The sequence below is a fragment of the Musa acuminata genome, chromosome BXJ2-10 (assembly GCF_036884655.1).
Source record: "Musa acuminata AAA Group cultivar baxijiao chromosome BXJ2-10, Cavendish_Baxijiao_AAA, whole genome shotgun sequence".
Lineage (NCBI taxonomy): Eukaryota > Viridiplantae > Streptophyta > Magnoliopsida > Zingiberales > Musaceae > Musa > Musa acuminata.
In genome coordinates, this window is record NC_088347.1 from 30,575,536 (window position 1) to 30,597,796 (window position 22,261).

At 45.5% G+C, this 22,261-nt stretch overlaps 5 protein-coding genes across 5 annotated transcripts; 2 read left to right on the top strand and 3 right to left on the bottom strand.

The window, feature by feature from the left end:
• The first annotated feature begins 516 nt into the window (after window positions 1-516).
• Window positions 517-9,587, top strand: LOC135625083 (receptor-like protein 4). Its single transcript, XM_065129397.1, has 9 exons — window positions 517-671; window positions 745-1,797; window positions 1,889-2,039; window positions 3,094-3,165; window positions 4,408-4,476; window positions 5,431-5,499; window positions 6,652-6,729; window positions 7,487-7,692; window positions 8,965-9,587. Exons 1-9 carry the CDS (start codon window positions 584-586, stop codon window positions 9,066-9,068), a joined length of 1,890 nt encoding a protein of 629 aa, XP_064985469.1. The 5' UTR covers window positions 517-583; the 3' UTR covers window positions 9,069-9,587.
• A 443-nt stretch (window positions 9,588-10,030) lies between these two features.
• LOC103968706 (large ribosomal subunit protein uL24y) lies at window positions 10,031-10,758 on the top strand. The gene has a single exon (XM_009382009.3). The coding sequence runs from the start codon at window positions 10,100-10,102 to the stop codon at window positions 10,559-10,561; it is 462 nt and encodes a 153-aa protein (XP_009380284.2). The 5' UTR covers window positions 10,031-10,099; the 3' UTR covers window positions 10,562-10,758.
• A 1,231-nt stretch (window positions 10,759-11,989) lies between these two features.
• On the bottom strand, window positions 11,990-14,307 carry LOC135625084 (leucine-rich repeat extensin-like protein 5). The gene is made up of 2 exons (XM_065129398.1): window positions 13,039-14,307; window positions 11,990-12,947 (listed from the first exon to the last, which is right to left on the bottom strand). Exons 1-2 carry the CDS (start codon window positions 14,175-14,177, stop codon window positions 12,236-12,238), a joined length of 1,851 nt encoding a protein of 616 aa, XP_064985470.1. The 5' UTR covers window positions 14,178-14,307; the 3' UTR covers window positions 11,990-12,235.
• Window positions 14,308-15,743: 1,436 nt separating this feature from the next.
• On the bottom strand, window positions 15,744-18,396 carry LOC135625771 (LEAF RUST 10 DISEASE-RESISTANCE LOCUS RECEPTOR-LIKE PROTEIN KINASE-like 2.1). Its single transcript, XM_065130862.1, has 2 exons — window positions 18,315-18,396; window positions 15,744-16,595 (listed from the first exon to the last, which is right to left on the bottom strand). The coding sequence occupies exons 1-2, from the start codon at window positions 18,394-18,396 to the stop codon at window positions 15,796-15,798; spliced, it is 882 nt and encodes a 293-aa protein (XP_064986934.1). The 3' UTR covers window positions 15,744-15,795.
• Window positions 18,397-19,186: 790 nt separating this feature from the next.
• Window positions 19,187-20,368, bottom strand: LOC103969818 (LEAF RUST 10 DISEASE-RESISTANCE LOCUS RECEPTOR-LIKE PROTEIN KINASE-like 1.2). Its single transcript, XM_018819172.2, has 2 exons — window positions 19,660-20,368; window positions 19,187-19,572 (listed from the first exon to the last, which is right to left on the bottom strand). Exons 1-2 carry the CDS (start codon window positions 20,366-20,368, stop codon window positions 19,187-19,189), a joined length of 1,095 nt encoding a protein of 364 aa, XP_018674717.2.
• Between the last annotated feature and the right edge of the window lie 1,893 nt (window positions 20,369-22,261).

Genomic DNA, 22,261 nt, shown 5'->3' on the forward strand with positions numbered 1-22,261 from the left:
CGTCCATCGATCAATCATCGTGTCATAGTGGGTTGGTGGTTGAGTGGTCCCAGGTACAGCGGGGCCCCCGCGCATTAATGGTTGGCATGAAGTCGCCGTCCCGTGATGCGCACCACGCACCACCCCATACGCGGTCTTATTCCAAAGGGTAGGACGACACGTCACATCACGTGCCAACTCCGCTACAAAACGGGGTCGGGAGTGAGAAACGATGAAACGCTGTGGTGGTAACGGCGTTGCAGTTCGAAGCGTCACAGCTGATCTCCGCGTCAATGCCTTACAGCTAGGCACGTCATTACCCACCCGGCTCGGGTGTGGGCCCAATGTTAGGTAGTGCGCTGTAAAGCCGCGTGTTCCCTGATCTTGTCCTCTCCCCTTCCATCGCCGTTATTCTGGCTATTTGGTGTTTGGGCCGAACCATCCAATCCGAAGACAGCTGATCATTCCCGACCATCACGTGACTACTGTGTGGACTCATTGCATCTCCAGCGGGATCAACGGCCAAGATTAACTCGTCGTCGTCTTCTACCACACTCCCCAACTCTCTCCCGTCTCCATCTCGGCTCACATCGAGGATCGAGAGATGTCTGCCCTCTTCCTCGTCTTCCTCCTCTTCTCTTCTGCTTCCGGTGGTACCAATCCTGCTTCATCTCCCGATCCTTTCACTGCTGGTAAGCTCATCCCCACCCACATTGGCGCTGCTTCCTCCGACTCACCGCATCTTTGTTGATCTCCAATTTGTAGGCGTGTCGCTCAACATCGACTGTGGCGGCGCGGCCAACTTTACGTCGGAGTTCGGGCGTGCGTGGGTGGCGGACCGATACTTCTCGGCGGGGGCCACCGGGTTGGTGGCCGAGCCCCACCGCTTCCTGCAGCAGCAGGAGCGCACCCTCCGCTTCTTTCCCCCCGTATCCGCCGGTAAGAAGAATTGCTACTCCGTTCCCCTCCCTTCCGGCCGCTACTACGTCCGCACCTTCACCGTTTACGACAACTACGATTCGAAGCTGCGCACTCCTAGCTTCGACGTCTCCTTCGAGGGCACCCTCGTTTATTCCTGGCGCTCCCCCTGGCCCGAGGCCGCCGCCCGCTCCGGCGCCTATGCTGACCTCATCGCGTCTGTCCTCGACGGCGCCGCTAACCTCTGCTTCTACAGCATCGCCACTGACCCCCCCGTCGTCGCCTCCGTCGAGCTTGCCGCCGTCCACCCCCTCGCTTACGGCTCCGCCTCCACTGGCACCGACATGATCCTCATCAACTACGGGCGCCTCACCTCTGGCGGCACCCTCTTTGGCCCTGGCTTCACAAACGACTCCGACGCATTTTCCCGGGTCTGGCAGTCCGATGCCGACTTCCGCAGCCTCGACGTCCCCATCAAGGCGCTCTCGGCCGGCGGGCACCGGATTTTCGGTGCCAACCAGGCCCCCAACTACTTCCCCGTCAAGCTTTACGAGACCGCCGTCACCACCGTCAACCCCAGCGATGCCCTCGAATACCTGCTGCCAGTGGATACGCGGCTCGACTACATGGTCTGGTTCCACTTCGCTGAGATCGACTCCGGGGTGACCAGGGTCGGGCACAGGGTGTTCGACGTTGTGATCGGTGAGGAAAACGTGACCAGGATCGACATCTACAAAGAGGTGGGAGGATTCAACGCGTTCAAGTGGCATCATATCGTGGAGAACCTGACAAGCACGACGCTCGTCGTGAAGCTGGTGCCGGTGGCGGGGAAGCCCATCATCTGTGGGCTCGAGAACTACGCAATGGTGCCCCTGGATCTTGCCACGGTTCCAAGACAAGGTGCGTGCGTGATTTCAGGACTCGGAGACCCAAGCATGGCGTACATCAGGTTGACGAATGCCTCATCCGTTTCTTGTGGTTATTTTGACAGTGATGGCGATGCAGGCGTTGAAGGAATCTCTGCGGATACCAGACAGGATGGGATGGAATGGGGATCCTTGTGCACCTTCCACCTGGGATGCTTGGGAGGGCGTAACTTGTCATCACAGTGACAACGGACAGAATCTTGTTGTCACCCAATTGTAAGTAACACAATCCTTTTCGGCTCATAGCATATGCATTTTATTGATGCTTGATTCATACTCTTCTGATCTGCTAGCAATGTTTGGTAGTAGTGGAAAGTGATTCTCTGTGTGTTTTTTAACATTATAGCAAGTGAGAATTTGAAATTCCCCCAGTTTAAATGAAAATACCATGAATTATTAAAAGGAGATTTTTAGGCTAACAAGGATATTATGAAGGCAATAAATTTTCCTATTGGACTGCCTGTCATCTGCTGTATCTTGCAGATAGGAAGCAGTTGGAAAAGCATTGGCTGGTTCCTGGCTAATCGTGCTTCCTTTTTTCTTGAATAAGGTGAATGATGGTTGCATTATGCAGTCGTGCTTCCTAGCTAGAAAATGTATCTTCCTTGTTTGCATTAATTGGATTCTCCTTAGAACCTCCTACATGGCTAGATCCACATTTAAGGGCCAGAACAATAGATCAAGGCACTGCCTAGTTAGTTAGTGGACAGTGTAAGTCACAAATAAAATCTGGCTAGAGTCGGTTTATTCTGCGTGACCAGTCATTGCTGTTACCTGCCACTACCTCTATTGATTCGTTAGATTCTTCACTATTCTGATTTTGGTTATGTTTTGTGCTCGAAGTAGCTCATTTAGATATTGGTTATGAACTGATGCATCATTGTAACTCCTTAGTTTCTGCATGTTTGCTTTCTATTTTCTAATCTGCATTTGTTCTTCACTATTCTTATGACATCGTAGCAATTAAATTTCCCTGTTGATACATTAGATGTTTCTTGTCCGTTTGCCTTATAGTTGATTTTCAGTATGATTCTTTTGTTTGTGATTAATTGCATGGAACATTTTATGTCATTTTTTTAATATATATTGAAAAAACAAGCATGTCATGTTCTAATCTTGTATTGTTTGCATGGATGTTATGCATCATGGTCTATATGGAATCTGTGCTCGTCCTTGGTGTTACTTCTGTCAAATTGTAATTAGTCTATATGGATTTTGAATATGGTTACGTCTAACCTGTTTTTCCTTCCCTTACGTACCTAACATGCAGGGATTTGGGCAGTCAAGGCTTGAAAGGTTATATTAGTGATCAAATAAGTCTTCTAACAAACTTGGTAAGCTTGTAAGTATCAGTTAAGTTGCCGTGTACCATTTCCCGCTTGCTAATTTGCTTTTTAAAGTTGTTATTTTTTGTGCATATGCAAGCAGAAGTAAGTCACAAATGGCTGCTTATGTACCATTCATATTGTTCATATGGTCCTTTTGTTGGATAAATTACAAAGGTCAACCTGAATTATACTTTGAGGACCATAGGTGGATGTGAAAATATTAAACACTTGATATTGGGTATTATAAGATGCTGCTATACCCCAGGAACTACATAAGGTGGAACTAAAGGAACTTCATATAACATGAATAGTAATTCATGGCCATTGACCCAGTCGTTGTTTGGCAAGTCGACAATGAAGAAATGTTGCTAATGTCCTGATACCTTCACGTTAAATTAATACACAGTTACAATGATGCGGTTTATATTGCCTGGTCCAATGTGGCAACCATGCCATTTTTCACGCGGTGCAAACCTCCAGGCACTGCAAAGGACCAAGGATTTTGAGCCGAGGACAGAGTCCGAAGACTATGTTTAGTACTCTTATCACACAGCTCTGTTCTTGGTCACCATCAGAGGATGATGACTTGACATGTTTTCCAAGGGTCTGCCGTCTGCAGATGCCTAGTTGGCATGACTTGACATTTTTATTTGTCATGCAATGAAGTCTGTTATTTCTCATGCAAGATGTTCTCTGTTTTACTGAAGTGTAGAATATTACCGTTGGATGATAGACTTCTAATTTGGTGTTTTTCAGGAAGCTACATTGGAATCATGAACTCCTGATTTAGAATTACTTTATTAATTTTACTTTATCAACATTTCTTCTTGTGGTTTTGTAACTGAAAAGAAATTGGTTCCAATCTTTCTTGAGCACCGTGATTTTGTTAAGTCCCTGAGGTTCCTCTACCAGAATCTATCTTGATTATGGTGCACTTACTTCCATGTGGCCTTTGGTTTGCTCCTAACATGTTGGTTTTTGTCTACATATCTTCTGCAGTCATATAGTCTAGCTTTCCTTACTCTTAACTTATTCTTCTTACTTTAACCTGTTAAAATATTGTCTAATGAAACAAGCATTTTGGAATGATTTTTGAGTTGGAATTTGTATAGCTTTTCATTTGTCTTGATCAAAATACTCAAACTGATCATGTTGGTTTTCATAAAGCACGTTCATTAGTTTTGGTACTTCTATATATGTGTCATGTGTTCTTAGTATCCCCTATCTCATGTGCTTACAGTTAAAAATCTGGACAGGAACTTGAGCTCTAATTCTCTGGGAGGAACATTGCCATCAGGTCTAGGTCAAGGATCTCTTGTAAGCTTGTGAGTTGATATTTGATATCCATCGTCTAGTTATAATATTCATGTCTCTTTTCATAAAAGGCATATGAAGTTGCTGCTTCTTATTGTCAGTAACACATTGCATTTGGTTAAAAGATTCTAGTATGTAATCCATATGACATATTTATATCCTAGGAACTGAAAATACAAATTTTTGTGGAGAAAGACTTGTCTTTTTCTACTTAAACGATCGTATAATGGAGATCATTTTGATGGGCTATACCTAGAAAGGTTGCATATTGATAGATTCTTGTGTGACCTTAATTTTCTAATTCATTGCATGAATTACTGACATCAGTACTACATAACTTGGGGCTACTTTTCAAATGTGCACATGTCAACAATGTAGGCAAAACTATGGCGTTCATTCTTAATACGTTGGAACCAGTAAATACTGCATTATTGTGTTCCCAGTAGGATTCGTTAATGTTCAATGAGAATATTTTGTCTTTTTATTTTGATTTTCACGAAGAGATCTGATAGGCATCATTATGTTTCCAGTATAAGTCATTTGCAATCATTTTTCTGGACATTTCCATATGAAGAAGTGAGGGGACATGGAGTGTGGGAAATATTGTGCTATTTTGTTCTATGGATGTATAGTGGATTAATTAATTTTATATTTTCTTTTCCCATCACATCCATAGTTATAATCTTGATATAAACAATTAACTTTTGAGATTGTTACATTATGCATTGATGTTTTACATGCAAAAGTTATCATGTTAATGTTAGGAAACACAAAAAGAATGTTAGTCATTCATCTGGTAGTTTTTTTATAGAGATCACATCGGTTTTAGATACCCTTTATATATTATCAGTCTTACTGTTTTTGTTATTGAAAGCAAAATTGTGATGCTATCTAAGGATGATTGCACAGCAGATCTGTCATTTTCTTCTGTTCTTCATAAAACTGGAATTTGTTTTCTTAATCAGGGATTTGTCATCAAATCAGCACACAGGTGGCATTCCAGATAGCTTGGGGTCTTCAAATTTGAAAGTTGTGTGAGTAGACAGATAATCTGCTCCTGTAGTTTTTTTTAATCATTAATATTCTTTGTAGTTCTCATCCATGAGGCAAAGCTTTTAATTATTTTGATCGCTTCTCTTTGATTATCACTATTGTTTGGAAATTTTACAGTTTCAACAGGTTATTCATGTAGTCCATGTCTTAGTTGATAACAAGGACAATGTATCATATGAAAACAAACATAAGCTTTGTACGATTGCATCTCATGGACTCGATTAACAAATCAGACTTTGTTCTTCCTGATATATCAATTATGTTTCCTTTCTTGTGTTTTGGTTCTCAGAATAGATTGTTAATTCAGTTCATAGGAAAGATTGACTGTATGGGGAGGGTCAGTGTGTATAACCTTACCCTTATATGTAGAGAGGTTACTTAGTGACTCGATTCTTGGTCACCCAGGTCATAAAATAGCAATCTTACCATTATATTAAAGGACCAGTCTCTTGCCTAGACATATTAAAATGCTAATGAAATATGATTGGAGTAGATATTTATATACCTATGTTACTTGAACCTAGGAATTCACCCCCATGCCTGAATTGATATATGACATGGTTCATGGTGCTGGACTTGTCCGACTTTGCTTGAATTGGCCATATACCAGCTGGAGCTGGCTCTTTCAAAGCACATCCTAAGAGAGGCATTGTTTAGAGAGAGAGGTCTCTGCCCTATAAGGAGATGGGGAGACTCTGCTTCACTGGCCTTAACTAGACTGAAACCCAGTTTATGCAGAAATTTCCCTAACCACAAGCTGTAGACTTATTTATATATTCAACAGTGAGATGGCCACCTTATTCTGAACGAATTAGAGGAAAAAAACTGGCAAGAGGAGAAAATAAAAATAAGCTAGAAGAAAATACAAAATAAAAATACAAAATAAAATGAATATTCGAACTAACTTGTGTTAGCTTTTACATAAATGTCAGCTATAAATAACTTTACCGATAACTAATGCATTAAAGACATGCAACCATTATAAATATTTAAAAGTTTATATATGATTCTTAAATGTTTAGATATTTTAACTTGGTGCCGTTTCTCTGACTCGTATCTTTAATCTGGAACCTTTTTGGATGTATCCTAGTATCATGATAATTATCTAGTTTACCTTTTGGTTTCTTATGCAGTTTATTAAACAACAATCAACTGGATGGGCAAGTTCCTGAGAAACTTTATTCAATTGGTGTACATGGTGGAATCATAGAGTAAGCTATCCAGCAATTTTCCTTCCATTCATTATGCTTTTTGAAATGTTACTTGTTTCTTGTAGCATCATGTGGCTGTTCTTGTTACACATCTTTGTGTCATGACCAGGGTTTCAATATTGACTGTACCGGTTGGTATAAACCAGTGTTTTCCCGTTGAAACAAGTGTTGGTTTCGAAACATATAGTTTGATACCAGTATAATATCATTCTTGTTTTAATTATTTATTCAATGATATCAGGTTGTATTGGTTGGTGTACAGCTCAAATTACTGCTAGTGTACCAGTGTGTTAGGTTACACTGGTAACTAACCTTGATTTAAATCCTTGGATTTGACCTTGAGGGTATTTTACAAAGGCTTTCTCAACCAGTTGCATCTATTCCAGTACAGAGTTGCTTATCATCAACGCATGCGCACACAAAAAATTCATTGATAGAACTACTTGACACAAATATGTAGCCTACTGATATTAGACACATTCATTCTGGCTTCTCTCAAGGTTCAAGAATTGAGAATAGTGTAAAAGCTAAAGTTACATAAATGTCACACCGGCCAGAGCCTGAGTGACCAAATAGCTTAGTAACACATATATGAACTAGGTAAATATGTTTGTTATCTTCCTTTATGCATCAATGTAGAGAGATAAACATAGCTGTACTACACAGAAATGTGTTATATACTTGCAGTTTCATAACTTTGCATCAATTTCTTTGCTTCTTTTTTGTTTAGCAAAATAATTATATACTCTTGGTTCAGCCTTTCAGGTAACAAAGGCCTCTGTGGTGTACCTACTTTGCCCGCTTGCCCTTTGTTTTGGGACAAACGAGGGCTTTCCACAGCTGGAAAAATTGCAATTGGTTTATCATGTGCTTTTGTCGTCATCGTGCTACTCCTAATTTACTTGTTCTGCATAAGAAGGCAAAACGATGACTATGATTTTGAGTTTCCTCAAGACCTAATATGTGAGTACAAGTAACTTTAAACATTATTCTAAATTCTTTCTGAGAATTTGCTTTATGCTTGACAAAGTAGCCATTCCATTGAGAAGAACTGGGATTCTTCAATTGAGACACAGGAAGGATATAGATATAATAATTGTTTGCCCCTTGTATTGTTAATTATGCCTGAACATAGTTTGTCATATTTTAATTCCTTGACTTTTAAACATACTTTGTATTTGTTTCTTTCCTCGTCCATACTTAACACTTTGAAAAATGTAATTACTTTCCTTTTCTAGATTTCTTCCTTTCCAGTGAAGCCTTAGTTGAACAATCAGGTGGAGATAGTATATAAGAAATAACTTGTGTAATAGGAGAAGAGCTGGCTAGCAACACATCCAGGGTAGCAGGTCAGATAGTAGTAATTATCATCTTAAGAAGAGAAAATACTATATACAGATGGTTCTAAGTCTGAGACTGGATAAGATATGTGTCAAGTTGAGCATGCAGCACAAACCAGGAATGGATTGCAGGAGGGCTTTTAAGCAACCGAGAATCTCAAGCAGTTGACATTGGAAGTAATATATGGGATGGTGAGTGCTGGTTCCTTCTTTTTTCCCCAGGAAGACCAAAGATCAACATTGGTTGTAGAACATTTCAATTGATTCATTCAATGAGCTACAACCACATAGGAGAAACCATTATCTCAGTGGCATAACACGTGGCAGCTCAGCTGATCCTGTAGCAGGGATATAAAGCAAATAAAGATGTTATCATAATGAAGAAATTTTCTAGAAACTGCATCTTTTATGTTAGCTTGGTTTCAGGCATTGTATTTCCTATATTCTGAAACTTGAGGACTTGCATAATTATCTGTGGATTTGCATAAATGGACCAGTAGAAGTATAAACGGGGAATAGTGAGGTGTTCTCGATGTCTTTTAACTAGTATGAATGAGGAGTTAGCATCCCATTAATCTTTTTATACTTAATAAAAAAAATGATGCTCTAATTTCTAGTTTGCAGATAATGTGTTTTGTGACCTGCTTCATTGCAGAGGCATTTTATTTTGAAAGTAAAAGATTTTGATCACCTTGTTTTATAATGTTCGTTCATTGAAGTCATATTGTAACTCTATGTATTCTGTATATGATCTCTGAACTTGATTAAACAGCCTCTAGGGGGCATAATTAAGTTATTGATTCGCTATGGCTACATCTGAAATATCTCAACTGAAACTGTATGTTATCTCATCTATATTTTGTACTCACTGCATTCTTATTTGTGCCACTCTCAGCAATTGCAGCAAAAAGAAATAGGTACCAGAGGCAGAAGCTGATGCTTGTCGAGATGGAAGCACCAAATTCCAATGGTTTTCCAAGCACCTCGAATACTCGTTAGCAATCTCTTAAACGAAGACGGAAAACTTATAACTTAATTCTTTGAATACCAGAGTCAGATGGCTTTTAAACTTATCCGATCATATGATCCGGTCGCACACAGAATTTACTGCCCCAAGGTGACTATACCAGGAGTCTGCAACTGATGCACGCCATGATCGTGTTCTGTTTATCATAGTGCAAGGTGGTGAGTGTTGTTAGAAAAGTTTGCATGTTTGTGCGGTGAAGTGTGTACATTAATAGGATGTAGTAAGGCATGATGGTTGGTGCAAACCACACAATTTTGTTAATGCCTTGCGTGAATTCATGTACAATATCGAAGCAAGTCGGGTATTTTGCTTGTCTCAAGTAGGTCTCGGGGTAAACGTTCGACATCGACGTCAGCTAAAACCCAATTGCAGCTGGGTACAGAAATGTGTCATATTACAGTAGACCGGCGGTTGATTTGTTGGTGAAGCAAATGACTAATGTGCTTTCCTACACAAATAATAAATGATCATCGGGCGAAGTTAACGCATTATTTTTGTTAGTTATATATACTTCCATGAGATAGATTATGATACTTTCATCTCCTTAGTAAGTGTTAGGGAAAAAAATATTATTAATGTCCTCATCAACATAACATAGTCTCGAAGAGTCATCCGAAGCAGAGCTGTGCTCTTCAGACTTATTACCTACATAAAGATTGAAATCATTTTAATGAGATCGGTGACACTTCGGTGCTACGATTACCATAAAATCGAACCCAAACAAATCCAAACGTTTTCTTTTCCTTCTCGTTTTTCCGGCAAGCGGTGCGTGGTAAAATTGAGATGAACGAGGAAGGAGGGAGAGAAACGTGGGTTTCACGTGCCTACGAAGACAGGTGATCGCCCCTTGATGCGCGAGGGTGTTATAGTCATTATGGATTCATCATCCCTTGAAACCCTAGATTTCCACTGCTTCCTATATATATCTTCATTTTCGTCGTTAGCCGAATCCCTTTTCCGAAACCCTATAGCCTCTCGATCGCCGCAGCCGCAGCCGGCTACGATGAAGTACAACCCTCGTGTGTCGAGCTCCCGGAGGAAGTGCCGGAAGGCGCACTTCACGGCTCCATCGAGCGTCCGGCGAGTGCTGATGAGCGCGCCGCTGTCGGCCGACCTGCGGAACAAGTACAACGTGCGGTCGGTTCCGGTGCGCAAAGACGACGAGGTACAGGTGGTGCGCGGTACCTTCAAGGGCCGCGAGGGCAAGGTCGTGCAGGTCTACCGTCGGAAGTGGGTCATCCACGTCGAGCGCATCGCCCGCGAGAAGGTGAACGGCTCCACCGTCAACGTCGGCATCAACCCCTCCAAGGTCGTCATCACGAAGCTTAAGCTCGACAAGGACCGCAAGGCCCTTCTGGATCGCAAGGCCCGCGGCCGTGCAGCGGACAAGGCCAAGGGTAAGTTCTCAGCGGACGAGGTTGCCGCCGCCGCCGCTGGTGCGCCCTCTCTCCAGGAAATCGATTGATTTCATCTATCCGATTTCTTCTGTCTTCGTTATGCGGTTGCGCTTGTTTTCTTGATCTTTAGGACTGGAGTTTTAGATCTCGAAGTAAAGCATTGAAGTCTGTCTTATTTCTCTTATATGTTGGATGAAAACACTGTTTTTGTTAGTACATTTGAAACTACATTTATGAATTCAATGCATATGTTTTGTTTCGCTTCTTTCTTCTTTCTGCTTTGCCCATGCTCAGTAGATCCTATCGATATTTGATAGGCAGATGCACTCAATTGTTGATGACTGTATTTATTGTCTAGATTGAATGATTTATGCATGCATGATTACATGGTTATTGGTGTAAAAGTTGTATCCACCCAAGTGTTGTAGTTGGGTATCAATTCTAGCCTCTATTCGGAAGTCCTTTCTACCTTCAAACAAGAGGCCAAACCGATGCGAGAAATAGTTGTGAGATATAGCTATGGTGATGGCCCTTGCAAAGATGCAACTTGGGTCATTGTAAGTGATGGTTTCTCGTGGTTAGACATCATCTGTTGTTATTGATTCCCCTGAGATTGATCATCCCCTTTAATGCACTGATTGGCATCTGAGTCGCTACAAGATTGCAAATTAGAGGGCTGCGTTTTGTTGTGTGAGGTTACTTTACTACTATGACACATTACAAGTGCCATGAACAAATCTTGTGCTCCACTTCTTCTTTGGGGTTGTCATTCTTCTGACTTTGGTTTCAAGTGTTGTTTAGCTTCGCTTGAGACTAACCTGATATCTATTCAGCATGGATTGACTATGACAGTCCGGCTAATTATGGAGCTGAATTTAGTAGCCTATTCCTTCAAGCAAATACTGTATGATATTTTGCAGAGGATACTTTTCTTGGTGGATCTGATGGTTGGTTCCTGACAATATCTATTTGGCAGTGCCATTAAATTCTCACAAACTGAGAGTTTAGTCCTTGATGTGCAATAGTGGAGATGTTGCATCTGGATGAAGCCTTTCATGTCGATTACAACCCTTGTTTAGCAACCAAGCAGCCATGATCTGCTAGAATCAGACTTGGGAGTATAGCTAGCTGAAAAAATGACCATGGTGTCCTCCGTATTAAGATATAACTTTGGTGATGAGAATGTAATGAGTAGGCCATTCACATGCTCGGAGGAGCTGTAAACTGCCCCATCCTTCATGAACAACTTGGTGAACGCCCACTCAAATTTAAGAGATCCAACCAACCTCCCTCGTGTAGACTGATCGTAGCCATCCCGAAATCAATTTGTTGTTGTTACTACTACTTCAGCCTCACAACAACAAAGAAAGAAGATGAATAGAATAGCATTTGGTAACTGCATCTCATTAATTAAGAAAGACGAGCAAACGAGATTTTGTTCTGAAAAGGAGGAGCTGAATTTAATGTGTACAACAACCAGCTGAGCTTGAGCTCCATTTCAAGGAATGACTTAACTTTATTATAATACCACGATATATCAACATGAGGAATATGGCCCCAGCAGCAGTCGAGGGATGGATCCTGAAACCCTCGACTGCAAACCTATTCCCTTTGTTGCTATCTCAATAGACAGACTAAAGCGCTTGACAACATAAGCAGCAGCAGCAGCGGATCAAGACACCCCTTCCCTCCAGTCAAAAAAACAAAGAATCCTTTCTTTTAATCAAGGTTCTGATTCGTGATCATGATGTTCCGGATGTGTTGGAATCTCCAGGAGGTGCGGCATGACGAGTCACAGCCGTGGAACACACTGTCTGATACTGCTGAGGGATCACTACCGGTCTCGAAAAGGCCCGAGCGTGGTAGAGCGCCGGATGGCCGGGTGTGGCGGCGACTTCAGCACCGTAAGTAACCGATGTTGCTGGTGTCCGAGGCAGGAGGGCTTGCTGCTGCATCACATGATAGCCTGTTCCCGCGTGAGGATTGCTAGCTACACGGATCAGCTGCGGCTGCAACGAAGCAGGTGCAGGTGCAGGTGCAGGTGCCGACATGTACGAATTTACCGGCAACTCGGGCTTCGTTGGAACACTAGGCACTGCCACAGCCAGCTTTGCTGATGGTGGTACAGAACTGGGATCCCCCAAATTGGGCGGAGCTGCAGCTAAAGGCACGTAGCACATTCGAAATTGGGGATGGAATGGTTGGGTCGGTGTTGGCTGCTGCACCGGAGGGGCTGCGATAGGGTAGTAGGAAGGAACGGGGAGGACGGTCCCGACCGCTGGGTGGTGGATGTAACGGGCATTTGGCGGGATGAACTGTGGCTGAGACTGTTGGTGCTGCAGTATATGCTCTGCCTGTGTCGGTGGCGACACACAACCCGTGACCGGCACCGGAACACGATAGGTAGGATCAAAGGAGACCTTGGGATCCGAGATTGCATTCAGGTACGTCAGCCTGGATGAAGAAATCAATGTAAACAATCCGAAATCTTGGTAAAATTTACAGCTTTGTTTATAGAGAGGTAAGTGAACAAGAAAGACGATACCTTGACACTGGATCACCAGGTTTTGTAGGTTGCGGCGGCTCAAGGACGCTACCACCGTGGTTGGACCTGTCGTCGTCGTCGTCGAAGTCTCTACTCGTTGGGTAGATGGTGGGAGTGGGAACAGAAGCGATTGGGAGAGGAAGGGGCGGAGGGGGCTGGTGGCGGACGGCATGCAATGGCTCTTTGTCGGTTGAGGGATTCATGTGGGCGAAGTGATCGTCCACACCATTGATGTGGTGATCGGCATGGGGATCGGCGGTGGTAACAAGGATGGATGGGAGATTGGAGAGGGATGGAGTCGACGAGTTGGATCCCAAGGATGGAGATTTATCGAGCATCGGCGAACCGGGGACGGAGTTGAGGTTCTGGCCATGGCGGACGAGCGTGCCTGAGGAGTCGCGGTGGGGGAGGACGACCTGCACGGACTCCGGCTGTTGGCCGCCGCCGCTGCGGTTGTGGACGGAAGAGTCGTCCTCGAGGCCGAGGAGGCAGACGACGGAGGCGGAGTCGGTGGAACGACCGCAGGGGAGACCGTCGATGCCCATCCCGCCGATCGCGGTATTTAGGGCGTCCACGAACCACGTCTCCGACTTCGACTCGTCCAACAATGACCCCATGAAGGACGAAGGAGCCGACTCCGGGTTCGAAGGGAACAAAAACAGCCGGGGGCGGCGAGAGCGCCTCGATCCACCGCCTCCGGGGGAGGTCGGAGCCGCGGTGGCAGCGGAGATGCGATCGAGCTCTTCGATCATGTTCTCGAGGTCCTCGTCGGTGGTGACGGAGATGAGGGCGTCGAGGTCCTCGTTAGGGAGCTGGTACTTGAGGGAGAAGGGCCGGCCACCGAGGAGGTCGCGGGACAGCTTGGCGGAGAGGTCGGCGAAGGAGGAGCCGCGGTCGACGGTGACCATGCGAGTCTCGCCGCCAAGGTAGCAGAGCGACTTGTCGGCGGGGCGGGGGACGATGCGGCCACCGTAGCTGCACATGACGCGGAGGCGCGACGAGGCCGCCGCGGCGGACGAAGCGAGAGGCTCGTTCAAGGAGTCACCGCGGCGGGAGCGCGGAGAAGAGTCGACGGAATTCGGATAGCCGGGGGCTGAGGCGCCGACGGATACGGCGGTCGGCGCTGTCGATGTCATCATGCTCGGAACGGGATAGAGGTGGAGAAGGATCGCCCGCCCTGCGAATTAGGAGAAGTGCGGTCATCGGAGAGAGCACCACCGAATAAAATGTTTTACTTCTTCGTTATTATATATTTAAAAAGCATCAAATTTCATGATATATTTTTCCACTAAAAATCAGCACTTTATTAATTAACAAACACTAAAAAAAGATAATAAAAGAAGTCAAACTATTTTTATCCATTTAATAAAAAAATAATAAATTTATCCATCGATCTAAAAAATCTATCTGTTGTTAGATCGTTCCATACTTTTCGTGAAGACACGTCAAACATCCGATCCACGAATCGTAAGCTTGGATTTCAACTGCCCGATTGCCTCGTGCAAAGGGGACAACCGTACGAACTAACCCAATCCAAATCCGAATCCGAATCCGAATCCGAATCCCTGGGGATTAATCTTTTCATGTGGCGGCAGATGTTGATCGTTTGGGAAGTCGAGGATCTTCATCACCCATGACACTGTGTTGGCATTCTCTCAAGCTTCGGAAGTTGCATTCGCTCCATGCTTCTAGGAAAATGACCTCTCTTTTTCTGCCCTCTTCTACCTATTTCTCTTTCAAGCTTTGGACGTCGCATTCGCTCCATAATTTTGGCTATGTGGTATGGCACGGTGACCTCTCTGTTTCTGGCTTCTACTCGTCTCCCAACGACAGGGAGAGCGAATGATTTCCCACTTTGTCCTCTCTCTAGCGAATGATTTCCCACTTTGTCCTCTCTCTCTCTCTCTCTCTCTGCTTCCTTGACAAGGGGTTTATGTGGTGGCGAGTGGAAAGCGGATTGGGTTGCCATTCTGAAAGGTGGTGTATTCTCTGTGCAATTGTGTTAGGATACTCTTAACGAGCCAGAGATTCTCAAAACAAACAACTCTTTTTATGATCATGAATGAATACGCAACTAAAGAATCGATGGGGAGAAGAAAGCACGAATTCTTTAGCAGAGAAATCAACGAAAAAGATCGATGGATGACAGTAGGAAAGAAGGGGATAATTGCACGGCATTCTGCTGCTGCTCCTTCGATCTGCCATCCTTTCTTCCCCGTGGATATGGTCGGAGCAGAGGGAGCTCGTGGCGAATAGGGAGAAGACGAGACCAATTCCTAACGCGAGTCTGAAACTTCAATTCTACTTCGACTCCAAATCATCCGAGTTTCGGACTCTTCCTCTTACTCCTAAATCCTATTCCGAATCCAATTAGAATTTCTTTCCGACCCCAAATCGGAATCTCCCCGTTCGAGAATATGATGAGATCTTTGGAATGTAGTGATTGATTCTGTCGATCCAAGAGACCACCCATTCGTCCCTCTTCCCGTGTCTCTGCTAGTGGGAAACGCTGCTGTGCCCCCAAGAGGAGATGGAGGGAAAACCACCACCGCCATGGCTTTTGCCGCGATTGATGATAGCACTCAACACAAGCCGTGCAAGTTGATGTCCTGTTACGCTACTAAATGCTTTCCCGTGGCAGACAATTAGCAGAGGTGTTTTTGCTGGACTCTAAAAACAATAAGCATGATAATGCACGCAAGAGCCAACCAAAGATTTGCTTAATCTCATCATCAAGAAGAAGAGTTGTACAGTTGATCAAGGAGTACAAAGATATGGCTTCGGTGGCATTTCAATGTCACCGACGCTTGCTTCCAACATCTCAACGACTCTGCTCATGGAAGGCCGATTCGGCGGCGCGGTTTGTATGCACCACAACCCGACCAACATCATCTTCCTCGGGATCTCCTCCGTTTCCGCCGTCACATCACCAACTCGCAGGTCATCTTCACCTCCATCCAGATACTGGTAAATCGAGTGGGGGAAGCATGCGTCGCTCGTCCTAGCATCTGCACGTGCTTTTATGTTCTTTCTTCCTCCCACCATTTCCAACACCATCGTTCCGTAGCTGTAGACATCAGATTTGGTCGAAACCGCTCCAAAGCTCCTGGAGAACACTTCCGGCGCCATGTACCCTATCGTTCCTCTTGCCTCCGCCATGGAGAGTATGCTTTCCTTCCTAGGGCACAGTTTCGCCAACCCGAAGTCTGCTATCTTGGGGCAGAAATCCTCATCGAGGAGGATGTTGTGAGGCTTGATGTCGAAGTGCACGATGCGGGTGTTGCAACCTTGATGCAGATACTCGAGCCCTCGGGCGATGCCGATTGCTATCTGGTACAGTTTGTCCCAAGGAAGCGATGTCTCGGGCGGATCGGAGTAGATGTACCTCTCCAGGGAGCCATTGGGCATGTACTCGTAGACCAGCGCTCTTCTCTTACCTTCTTGGCAGAATCCCAGAAGAGTGACGACGTTGACGTGGGCGGTCCTGCCGATGCTGGCGACTTCGTTGATAACTCTCACGAGGGTAATAACAATGACGGGACACGAACTAACGTCATCTGATCCCGAGAATGTCTCCTAGGTCACACAGACCGAGGAGTTACGGGGTCGCATGCCTCGATCTGACCTGACAGCGTTTGGCCGAAGCATATCAAAATGCTGACCGAGGCATATCACCATCCTACAGGAGTCTGGTCCTTCACGTAACGTCAATGTCAATGTCAGATGTTATCCAAGGTACGACCCTTCTCCTTGCAAGTAGACACATCAGGAAACGGTGATCTTCTCTATAAAAACCCTCGCGTTCGAAAAGAAGAGGGGGAGAAAAATAAGAAAAACCCCCTGAGACTATCGATTGACTTGATTGTCGGAGGGGTCGGGCCGAGCTCTCCCGACCCGACTTGTGTGCAGGGATGAAGACGGAGTGCCTCCCACTGAAGGCCCAAGTGAGGGGTCCCCTCCCAAAGAAAACAGTGACCCCGTCGTGATCGGACCACCGCGGTCAGCTACCTCAGCAGTCTCAAGGGTTGTTCAGGAAGATCTCCAATCATTCAGACTCGAACCCAACCGTATTGGCCTCGAGGCCACGGCGTAAAGATGTTGACACTAACAGCTTGGTGCTAGAGGAAGGGCCCGAATGTCGAGGGATCGACAAATCAACCCAGACGAACCCATAATCGAGGAGTTGCACCTGATCAGGGCTCCGAGGGAACGCCCCTGACATGGTGAACCTCGAGCTGAGCACCCCGCCGCGACCTCAGAGCGCTATTGGCAATTATTCAACGACCCGGGCTTGTCGCCGCCTGAAAGCGCCCCAACTGACCCGTCGCCCATATCACCCGAGGCCTTTCAGGACCTCGCTCATCAAGTCCAAGCTCTGACTGGGATGGTGCGGACCATTATCCCGCTCATTTCTCATCCAGCGCACCCACCTACGATCCAACCACTACGGCAACAAGAGTCGCCTGTTCGGGCTCACATGGAACCTTCGGAACTCCCCGTGTCACCTCAGGTCCGATCGACCCCGCTCAAGGATCGAGCAATGGGACACCCGAGCGCCTACCTGGAGCCCGATGTGTTATCTTTAGATTCAATGGGCTCCCTGCGAGCCCAGCTACGCTTCGTTAACCAGTAACTCAACGGCCTGCCCGCCTGAGCCATGCCCCTCGGTCGCAGTTTGCTCGAGTCTTGCACGGCCTGCCCGCCTAAGCCGCAGTCTGCCCGAGTCCACCTCTAAGTGGTTTGCCCGCATGAGCCGTGTCCCTCGGTCGCAGTTTGCTTGAGTCCACCTCTGCGCGGCCTGCCTGCCTAAGCCGTGCCCCTCAGTCGTAGTCTGCCCGTGTCCACCTCTAGGTGGCCTTCCCGCCTGAGCCACGCCCCTCGGCCGCAGTCTGCCCGAGGCCACCTCTGCGCGGCCTGCCCGCTTAAGTCGTGTCCCTCGGCCACAGTTTGCCCGAGTCCTTCGCGGCCTGCCCGCCGAGCCGTGTCCCTCGGCCATAGTCTGTCCAAGTCCACCTCTACGCGGCCTGCCCGCCTGAGCCATGTTCCTAGATCGCAGTTTGCCCGAGTCCACCTCTACACAGCCTGCCCGCCTGAGCCGTGCCCCTTGGCCGTAGTCTGCCCGAGTCCACCTCTGTGCGGCGTGCCTGCCTAAGCCGTGCCCCTCGGCCGCAATGTTCCGAGCCCACCTCTGCACGGCCTGCCCGCCTAGGTTGTGCACCTCGGCCACGAACTGCCCGAGTCCACCTCTGCGGGGCCTACCCGCATGAGCCACGTACCTCGGTCACAAACTGCATTATTCCTACGCCTCGGCGCCACTTGCTCGCCCGAGTCTTCTGCCTTGCTCAAGTCATACCCCATGGTCACACGTTGCATAGGACGACGAGCCAACAACCGACCATCGCGACCCTCTAGGAAACCTCCTCGACACTGACCAGAGGGCAAACCGGTAGGAACAACTACTTAAAGCAAAAGCCACGCCTCAAACCCCCCTAGCAACAATCAATGCATGGCTCCCTTAGGGGGGAATGATGAGGGTAATAATAATGATGGGACACGAACTAGCATCATCTGCTCCCGAGTGACGTCTCCTAGGTCATGTAGACCGAGGAGTTATGGGGTTCGCCTGCCTCGATCTGACCTGACAACGCCTGGCCGAAGCAGACCAAAACGCCGATCGAGGCACGTCACCATCCTGTAGGAGCCTGATCCTTCATGAAACACCAATGACAGTGTCAAACGTTATCAAGATACGACCCTGCTCCTTGCAAGCGGGCACATCAGGAAACTGTGATCTTCCCTATAAAAACCCTCGCGTTCAGAATGAAGAGGGGGAGAAAAATAAGAAAAACCCTATGAGACTATTGACTAACTTGATCGTCGGAGGGGTCGAGCCGAGCTCTCCTGACCCGACCTGTGTGCAGGGACGAAGACGGAGTGCCTCTCATCGAAGGTCCAAGCGAGAGGTCCCCTCCCGGAGAAAACAGTGACCCCGTCGCGATCAGACCACCGCGGTCGGCTACCTTAGCAGTCTCAAAGGTCGTTCAGGAAGATCTCCAATCATTCAGACTCAAACCCAACCGTATTGCCCCGAGACCACGACATATAGATGTTGACACTAACAAACTCCTCCCCATCTTCCTTGATCTGCTCAAGATCTTGACAGCAACCAGACGACTGTCTTCAAGTTACCTTTGAACACGCTTCCGAATCCACCTTGCACGAGCTTCTCACCAAAGGATTTGGTTATCTTCTTTAGATACCGATACTTGTATCCCTGGGGGACCAGGGATTCGTACTTCTCCAGGAAATCATGTCCGTGTCCCTCGCGTGTGTTTCTTGATCTGAGCCAGGGGTTGGGCCTTTTCCGCACGTAGATGAATATTGCAGCGAAGGCCAGCAGGAGACCCACGACTCCTGCCATCGAACCTGGAACGTGGAGGAGGGCAAACGATGCGTGAATGCATGGCGAAAGAAGGATGAAAACCCATGAGAGTTTCTTACCTATTGCAATACTCTTTGCGAAATGGCCCTTTCCTGCAGCACAGAGACCGTCGGAAACAAGAATTAGTCCATGCTACAGTTACAACACAGCCATAACTAAGGTGATCGGATTGAACTCACTGCAATTCCTGGGACTGTGCCGTCCGTCCGGGCAGATACACACGAATGACGCCGATGTATCGTCATGACTGCACCGTCCGTTGCTAAGTCTGCATTCCCAGCAAGCATCGGCTTCTCCCCACACCACCAGAAATCCATTCTTCAAGAGACGCTCGATGTCTTCTGTGCTACTCCTTTCTCTTCCTCCGTCTCGCAACAAAACCGGTGCCCTTGACGTGTTGCATCGGTTCGGTGGTGACGGCGGTGACGTCGAGTTGTCACCATAGCGTCCACCGACAAGCGCAAAGGTGGCGTTAGGAGCACAGTCTATTCTTGTGGTATAAATGGGCGGCGGCGCCCAGCAATTGTAGAAGATGCGGAGCTCTGTGTTCACCGCGCTAACTCTGAAGAAACCGGGGAGGTCCACCCGTATGTCGTAATTGGGAATAGCGCAGCCTTCATCGTTGAAATTTTTGTTCCTAACCCAAAAGGATTTGTTCCCGTAGAAGATGTCGTGACGGTAGTAGGAACTGTTGTAAGAACTCACCAGAATGGGAAGACCATCCTCGCAGGAGAGCTCAAACGAAGAAAGTCCACCACAGGGAGGTTGCCGTGGGTCACGGAGCCAGAAGGGATGGCTAATGTTTGTGACGCGGCCACAACTCATGGCTTCACACCCTGCCGTGGCTGGTTTTATCAGGTACAGAAGTAGACCAACAAGCTTTATCATCACTGCCAAAAGCATGATTTAGTTTGGTGAAGAGACAGAGAAGAAGAGAATGAGGGATGGGATGCTAATGATCAAAGGCTTGCCGGTAGCCGACTTTGACCTCGACTCGAGTCTTTTGGAGAAGACTGTTGGATTAAACTTTGTTCAAGAGGCATAAAAAGGTTCATTGCATCAAGTGGGAGAATCATTACATCAACAAGAAAAAATGGATTAAAAGTCTATAGAAGGATAAGTCAAATTGGTTATTGGTTCTTGAAAATATTTCTTGAAAGAGAATGATTCATCTTGAATACAATTAATATAATGTATTTTTGGGGACTATATAAACCCCATATGTTGGGTCATGAAAAAAAAATAGAGTTTCTGAAATTGTAAAAGTGTTTTACTTGAGAGAAATACAGAAGATTGAAAGCTTGTCCTACTCTTCCTCTGTTTGATATCTCTATCCCATTTTCCTATCAACTTCAACATTTGGTATCAGAGCATAGGTTAAGCTATGACTTCTTCCTCAAGTGTCATCCAACTCCAGATCCCCAGATTGATAAAAGAAAATTATGACATATGGTACATCCAAATAAAGGTTCTTCTAGGCTCCCAAGATGTATGGGAGTTTGTAGAAGATGGATTTGCTGAACCAAGTCCAGCAGAAGAAGGAGCAATGAATGCAGAAGGAAGAAAACAACTCAAAGAAAGAAGGAAGAAGGAGAAAAAGGCTTTGTTCACAATCTACCAAGGCCCTGATAATACAATGTTCGAGATCATCGCTCTAGCAAATACTTCAAAGGAGGCTTGAGAAATGCTTCAAAAAGCATTCGGTGGTGTTGATAAAGTAAAGAAACTTCGTCTACAAGTTTTACGAGCCGAGTTTGAAAAACTACAACAAGGTACTTCTGAAACTATTTCTGATTACTTCTTAAAAATCATTTCTATTGTTCATCAAATAAGATGAAATAGTGAACAAGTAAATGATCAGAGAGTAATAGAAAAAATATTGAGATCTCTAGATCCGAAATTTGATTTTATTGCTGTTGCGATTGAAGAATCTAAAGATTTGGAAAAAAATGTCTTTAGAAGAACTTATGGGTTCCCTTCAAGTTCATGAACAAAGGATTACAAAAAGAGGAGAAGAGAAAACTATAGAGCAAGCACTACAAGCTAAGTTTGCTCTTGAAAATAAAAGAGAATCAATTTCTCAAAGAGGAAGAGGACAGGACAAAGAGGAAGAGGAGGCAGAAATCAGACCAATTAAGAATCTCCAAACAGTGAAGATGTTGGAGAAAATTATAGCCAAAGAGGTCGAGGTTATGGTCGAGGACGTGGCCGAGGCCGTGGACGAGACAGAAACTCTAAAAGGTCTGAAATACAATGCTATGTTTGCAAAAGGTATGGACATTACTCTTATGAATGTTATTATAATCCTAACAATCAAGGTGATAAGGCAAATTTTGTTGAGGAAGAAAAGAAGGAAAATCAAGTTTTTGTTAATGAGTTACGAAAATTTAAAAAATTATCAGTCTATGACATAGTATCTAGATACAGGAGACTCAAATGATATGTGTGGCATCAAAGAGCTATTTTCATAAATGGATACAAGTTATTCCGGGAATATTACATTTGGTGATTTGTCTCAAAGACCAGTAAAAGGCAAAGGTAAAATTCTCCTTGAACTTAATAATGGTAAGGAATTATGCATTTCAGATGTTTATTATGTTCCTGATATGAAAAATAATATTCTAAGTTTGAGACAATTACTTGAAAAAGGTTATGATATTGAGATGAAAGATATGACTCTCTCAATTCGTGACAAGAATAAAACATTGATATCACATGTGAAAATGACAAGAAATAGAATATTTCCTTTATATTTGAGTATTTTTGATCAATCAAATTGTT